This window comes from Pteropus vampyrus, unplaced genomic scaffold (genome assembly GCF_000151845.1).
Source record: "Pteropus vampyrus isolate Shadow unplaced genomic scaffold, Pvam_2.0 Scaffold270, whole genome shotgun sequence".
Classification (NCBI taxonomy): Eukaryota; Metazoa; Chordata; class Mammalia; order Chiroptera; family Pteropodidae; genus Pteropus; species Pteropus vampyrus.
In genome coordinates this window covers 514,423-521,221 of record NW_011889051.1, presented here as the reverse complement: position 1 = coordinate 521,221, position 6,799 = coordinate 514,423, and the positions used below count along the sequence as shown (strand labels likewise).

The 6,799-nt window shown below is 53.7% G+C and overlaps 1 protein-coding gene across 1 annotated transcript in view; it reads right to left on the bottom strand.

Moving 5' to 3' along the window:
• Positions 1 to 723: 723 nt before the first annotated feature.
• DSCAM (DS cell adhesion molecule) overlaps positions 724 to 6,799 on the bottom strand; it is a gene marked incomplete at its 5' end in the record, with an annotated part of 274,168 nt that continues 268,092 nt past the window's right edge. Inside the window, one exon of the mRNA XM_011375311.1 lies at positions 724 to 1,619. Within this exon, the coding sequence (XP_011373613.1) occupies positions 1,267 to 1,619 (353 nt within the window). The remainder of the gene's footprint in view (positions 1,620 to 6,799) is intronic.

The following is a 6,799-nucleotide window of genomic DNA, read 5'->3' as shown; positions in this document are numbered from 1 at the left end:
ACTAGTTTCCTCTGGGTACAGACAAGTGCATGGGAGGGGACATATACAAAGATGGTCTACTGCGAATGCAGACGCTGGTCACAGTGTGATGGGACGGGTCCCGGTGGGCAGGACGCACGGACTCCTCCTGGTCCCGCCCTTGCCCCAGCAGGCTGGGGGAAACGTGGGACTCCGGAGCACGGCTTGGCGGACTCTTCTGTAGTGGGCTGGACGGTAAACATTTTTAGCTTTGCAGGCCACACCGCCTCTGCTGTAACTACGCAATGCCACATCACCATCGGGGCACGAAACGGCCACAGGCAAAACGCGAATGCACTTCGGCTGTGCATGTGGCTGTATTTCAATAAAACTTTATTTATACACACAGCAGTGGCCTGGATTCGGCCCGCGGGCCATAGTTTGCTGAACTCTGGTCCAGCTGGAGGGCCAGGTGCTATCGGGAGACAAGGAACAGAACATCTGGGAGGCTCGGATCATTATGACTGAGACCAGCTGCCCCTTCTGTGCTCTTCCCAGACATTCCCAAGGAGGTCAGAGTGTGGATATTCTCCCTGGTTTATCGAATGGAGTTCCGGGTTCAGCCCTGGTGCTCGCAAACACCAGCATCCGTGTGGGAAGGAGGACCTGGCAAATCAGTAAGAGTCGAGAGAAGCAGACATCGAAATAAAGGCAGACAACCTTTTCTTCTTTATTTCGCTTAGACAAAATGCAAAGAGTGTCTCATTAAATTAAAAAATAAACAAAAAAGAAAACCAAATTGACTCCCCCCTCCCCTTCACTGATGGCACTCGACCTAATGAACAGCGGGAGGTCGGATCGAGGACCCAGTTTCTAACGGGAAAGAAAGGTTTGCAAACATGACGAATGCCTCCCCTCGCCCCAAATCGACGTTCCTTTTAAATTCACAAAGAGGGTAATTTTTGTCCTGTTTTCTGTCTTGCATCTTGTGTGACAGGACTTCCAGTCAGGTTTAAGTAGTCCCCCATGCACTGTGTAGAAAATCGGTAAAAATGCAGTAGCCTGTGAAGATCATAAAACTGGACTTCTTTCCCAAAAAATCAGATGCCCAGGCCGACGGGGCTCACGCTCAGACAGAAAAAAAGCAGGAGAGTCTTTGCACTGTCTGTGGTTTCAGTATTTTCTCTCTTTTTTAATATATTTTGGCAATTTTCTTTAATTATAAATATTGGAATTCCGTAAAAAAAAGGTAGCTTTGATTGAATTTTTTAAATCGTATTTACAGTCGCCGCCCAGTCCCGCCGTCTGTTATACCAGGGTGTAGGATTTCGCGTAAGGATTGTTCCCTTTCAAATGGCCCCGGGAGTCGAGCAGTGATTCCTGGGAGCTGCTCATTTTAGCTGCCTGGCCCAGCTCTGCCCCTTCTCGCTGAGGTAATGTGGCCACGGCCCCCTGCTGCCACTGCTGTCCCTCTCTGGCGGAGGACGTGGAGGAGGGGGCCTCCAGGGGGATGGGCTCGAGGACCGTGGGGCGCTTCAGGGTCCGACTTTTCTGGGGCTCCAGGCACGCCTGCCCCAAACTCAGGTCCCTGCTGGTGCCTGGACCGCTTCGGTTCAACAAGAAGTCCATTCTAAGGTACGGAGGCAAATGGATGAGGTCACCTGCAAAGGAACAGAGAGTTAGTCGGTTTTCGCCTGGCTGGCAGGTGGGCGCCAGGCGTCCTCGTGAGCATGCCATGGGCCATTCGGGGCTCAGGGATGGAGCTGTCACCTGGTCGTGGTTTTCAAGACCCCTGGTCGGAGCGTGTCACCTCTCCCCCTGGGCACAGGAAGAGCTGGCTTTCGTAAGGCACAATGACTCGGCCTCTTCAGTGTCAAGCTTTAACCAGAGAAACAGGTGACAAGATCCTTCCAAACCCCATGACGGAAAGGAAAACGACATCGGAGGCAACAGTGTGCCCCGGGTAGAGTGTACTAGGCCGCCCCCCGCCTGGGACGGGAGTGTGGGGACCGCATGGGGGCCAGGGGCGGCGGGGGCGCAGGGGAGGCTGTCGGGGTGCTGGATCTAGGCTGGCAGAGCCATGGAACTGCGGGCCTCGGAGCCGCCGGGCTCCCGTGATGGCTTTTGGTAAAATTCCCGGCGCACACGGCCTCCTCGGGCTCCGCCTCCCGGCCAGACGTCTGGCCTCCGGTGCAGGGAGCAGGGAGCAGGGAGCAGGGAGCGCCGGGTGTGGGGGAAACAGCAGCGACCCTAGATCGTTAGTGTTTCTACTGCCTTCTCGAGACTCCCCACTTGGGCTTCTATGGTGCCGTGGAAACGCACCCCGGGTCTTCTTCAAGAGAGCCCGGCCTCGGGTGAGGTTGCTGGCAGTCTGCAGCTGCACCTCCAGAATGTGAGGCCACCTGCCCTCCGAGCTGGGGCGTCCCCATCACCCCGGCCATGGCCTCCACACGCATGGCAGTCTGAGGCGCTCTCCGCCAGACCCTCCTCCCCTTCCTCCTCTGGCAGGTGTCAGTCCTGCGTCTTGGTCTGTGGCCTCTCCCTGCCTGCCCCTGCTCTCTCTCTCTTTTCCCCGAGAATCTCCCCCATTCCCATCCATCTTGGCGTCTGCTTTTTGGAAAATCCGAACCGGCACAGCTGCCACCATCATTAACCACTGACTGTCGCGTATGACCTGTGATCGCCACCTCCTATGGGACCTTCTTGGTTCTCATCCCAGCTGCGCCCTCGGCAACACTTGATGCCGTTGGTCACTTTGCTGCCAGGACGCTCGGCTCCCGCGGCACTCTGCTCCCCCACCTCCTCCTCCACTGGCCACTGTCCTTCCCTGGATCCTGGTCGCCCGCTCCTGCCCCGCAACACAGGGCTTTCCCGCGGCCTCCGCTCAGCTCTCTCCCCGCGGGCCCCGGTGCTGGCGTCACCTCTTCATGAATCCCTCACGTCTGTCCTTCCCACTCTGTCCTCTCCCGGGCCCTGGACTTGAGTTTCAGACGCAGTGCTAGACATTCTCACATGAACGTCCGTTCTGAATTTTAAATGCCGCCGTCCACCAACCCAGCTCCTGGAGGCCAGCTCCACTCCCAAGGCCGGTTTCCCTTCGCTCGCCCCATCTCGTTTAAAATCGTCCCCATCCTGCCAGACATTAGTGCTTGAGACCTCACAGCCCCACGGACACCTTCCTCTCCAGGTTAATTCAACCTGAAAAATAGCTCCTCACTCCTGTCCATCCCCACCTGATGACCCTGGTTCAAGTCTTCGATACGCCTCACGGGCCCCTGCGGTGCGTGAGCACGGGGAGGGCCCAGGCACTAGGCATACATCGAGGCCAGCAGTCCCCCAGCTTGCGCTGGACCTTTTGGCATTTTTGGAACAGACGACGCTCATTCTGTAGCCTAGTATTTCCCACCTTCCTCCCTTCAAGGTGCATGCGACGGGGGTGTGTGTGCTGCCTGCCAGGATGAGCACAGGGGCCCCTCCTGGCTCTCCTGGGGGCCGAGCTCATCCTCCTGGCTCACGGGCGACTCCCCTGTGGCAGACTCACTGAGCAGCTCTGATCAGAGAATGGGCTGGGGGCACGCGGTCCAGGTAGGAGGGTGGGCAGGTGAGAGGCCCAAAGACGATGGCTCCAGAGCTGACGACAGGCGGACAGTGAAGGGGCAGAAGGGGCCACGGGTCACGCCCTCCCGGGATTCAAGTTCAGGACACCGGGTGGACAGTGGGACCGTTCGTTGTGAAAAGATGTCTAGAAGAAAGACGGTGTTTTGGTGGGAAAAGATAATGGGTTTGGGTTCGGACTTGCTGAGCTGCTGGTGGTTGGCGGACACCCCAGAGGACAGATCGAGGGCACATTTTTCTTAATAATAGATCTAAGGCGTAACTCGTCTCGTCACTTTCTGACTCTAAAATAACTCACGATTCTCATTTCTTTTGCTTCGAATCGTGCCTTCTTTGGCCAGCGCCTGTGGGGCCTTGGGTCCTGAGCAGAGTGTGGGGCTGGGGCACCGCCTGCGCCCAGCACGGCTGCCACTAACCAGCTGACGTGCCAACCAGGAACGAAAGCCGCTAGTGTTTAGACAGTGACAAACCCCAGGACCTTCGAAAATGTTAAGTTTACTCAGTAAAAGGAATAGCAGCGAAGCGGAGGAAGACACTTCTCGAGGTGTGGGCGAGCTAGAAACACCACCAGGGCAGGCACGGGGAAGCACATTTAGATGCTTTAAATGAGCATAAGAGTTTTCAAAATGCGATTCCCTTTCTTCAGACTTTTCCCGGGATGAGAAATGACTTTGCTTTTGGGAAATGGACCAACTTGGTGTCCATGCCCTTGCCTTCTGCTGTCATGTCGCTCGGAATTTACGAGGCAAAAAGCCACTTAGCATTTTTGTATCGGATTTTTTAGGACGTCTTCATCACACCATGTGACGGTGAGTGACTCCTCCATGATTTCACTGGGGCCGTAGCCTGTTTTCACTAAAACAGCCCCAGTGACACTTTGGGTCTGGCTCACATTTAATTCAATGTTGGCTTCGCACAGTGAGCTGGGCCGAAGGAAAGCCCAGGAACAAACACTGTGACAGGACCTGGGCCATAACACTCTTAGACGAAGAAATTACGTGACTTGGCATTCTCGTGAAAAAGGTTTTGGTAAGTCGCTGTATCTGGGCTTTGACTTAGGAAAAATGATGACACGGAGCCTGCGTTATCAACTCTAACGTTGAAGGTTCTGGTTTATCTTGGGATGTGGATTAGCCTCGTTCCTGAAAAATGAAAGTATTTCATTTTTAAAGATGGAAACTCATGTTCTGAATGCCTTTTACAAGGACACTGAAAATCATTTATCTTCATTTATGGTAGTAAATGTATTCTTTGTTTTCTCTATTGGGGGTTAATTTAAAAAACTGGAAAATTCTTTTATAGTACAAAGAACATTTTACATAGGAATCGACACTTGCCAACTGACCAAATTTTGAAATTCGTGAATTTTCATATATCCAATTTCATATATCCAAAAGTGATTATGTCTTTATTCTAAAGAGCCTAATAAGCAGATGATTATTAATTTTCTCTTATTTATATGACTATTTTTTTTTCAAATATTTGACAAAATGTGGAATTCGCTTACCTCCAGGATTATTTAAAAATGTAGGTCAAGAATGCCTCATGCTGTTTGAGACCCAACTAAATCCTGAACACTTGACATATTTGTAATGTGCTGTCATAGATCTGGGAATGAGTCTCTTTCCCAGTGGCTCCCCACTGAATGAACAGGGCTTATCACACCCCTGAAAAGCAATCACGTCTTGGTCCCAGCTGGACTGCAGGATGCTCAGGTCCTAGATTACGTGGAAGAAACGAGTGTGAAATCAAAAGACAAAGCCCAGGAGGACCGGCCCCGTCTGCAGCGGCTCCCACTCTCGATTTAGTGACCGAGAGCGTCAGAGTAGCTGGAAGCAGCTGGGGAGAACCAGAAACTCTGCACAATGGAAGCAGCTCGGCCCGGTTTCCACACGAGGGCTGCGTGTGTTCGCTTACTGCAGCCCGCCAGGGGTCTCCGAGCGTTCGCTGTCCCTGAGCGATCCAGTTTTTCGGGCGCAGCTTTATTAAGTGGAACGATGCTCTAATTAGCTCTTTCAACAGGGTGTTTTCGGAGGAGCACGCAAAGTAGCCCTTTCGACAGTGCGAACGCTGCGAACGAGCTCTCAGTGTTCGCGAGCTGACTCAGGAGAAAGCAGCGAGCGGTGGGAGGCGAGCTTGGTTTATTAACTGTGTCCATTAAAATCCCGCCCCACGAGCTCGACCAAGGACACCTGGGAGCCGGTGTTCTCTAACCGTCCTTCCATCTCGTATGTTCTTCAGACGCTTACGGACGCCGAGACAAACCACGCACTTATTGCCCCAGAAGGAGGGCGCTGGCGTGGAGAACCGTGGGGACAGCCTGCACGCTGGCGCATCTGCTGTCCTTAACCTCCTTGCTCTCCATCGGCCTGTCTCACACGGCAGAAACTAGACAATGATTCCGACGGCGATTACGAGGGGAGGCCTAAAGGAGTAAAGGTCTGGATGGCTTCGCCTGCAGTGACTCTGACTGGTGTAAATCTGGGCTCGGTTTCCTCAGTCTTGAAATTGGACTAAGAGCAGAGCCGACCAGCTAGGGCTATGGCGAGGATCTAGTTAGATAACGCATGCTAACACATACTGTCAGACGACTGCCCGCTCAGAGGGGCTGAAGTTAGGGCTGGACACCTGCTGGGGGGATGGGCTGGGAACACTTCTATATGCTGGTCTGTCCTGAGTGGGTTGGTCAGTGTTCATGCAAAAGACAGGCCCACGTCCCGGAGCGGATGTGACTGCGTTTGGAGAAAGTCTCTGCAGGTGTGACTGAGGATCCAGAGATGAGATCATCTGGATTTAAGGTGGGGCCCACATCCACTGACATGTGCTTTTGTGGGAGACAGGCAGAGAGATGGGAGACACAGAGAGGTGGGGAGAAAGCCATGTGAAGATGGGGTGGAGGCCGGAGTGATGCAGCCACCGGAAGCTGGAAGAGGCGAGCAAGGGGGGCGGGCGGGGTAGGGAGCACAGCCCTGTTGACACCTTGACTTTTTATGCTCTGGCCTCCAGGTCTGTGAGAGGATACATTCGCATTGTTTTAAATCATCTAGGCTGTGCTGCTTTGTTACAGCGGCCACAGGACACAAGCACCAATGCCCTTTGTCCTTGGCTGGGGACTTCACGTGGAGCATCTCTGAGCAAGTCTCCTGTTAGGGGGGCGGTCGCTGCTTCCATCAAGAACCAGATTTGTCTTTGATGGCCAATGACAGCAGCCAGCATTTTTGGAACA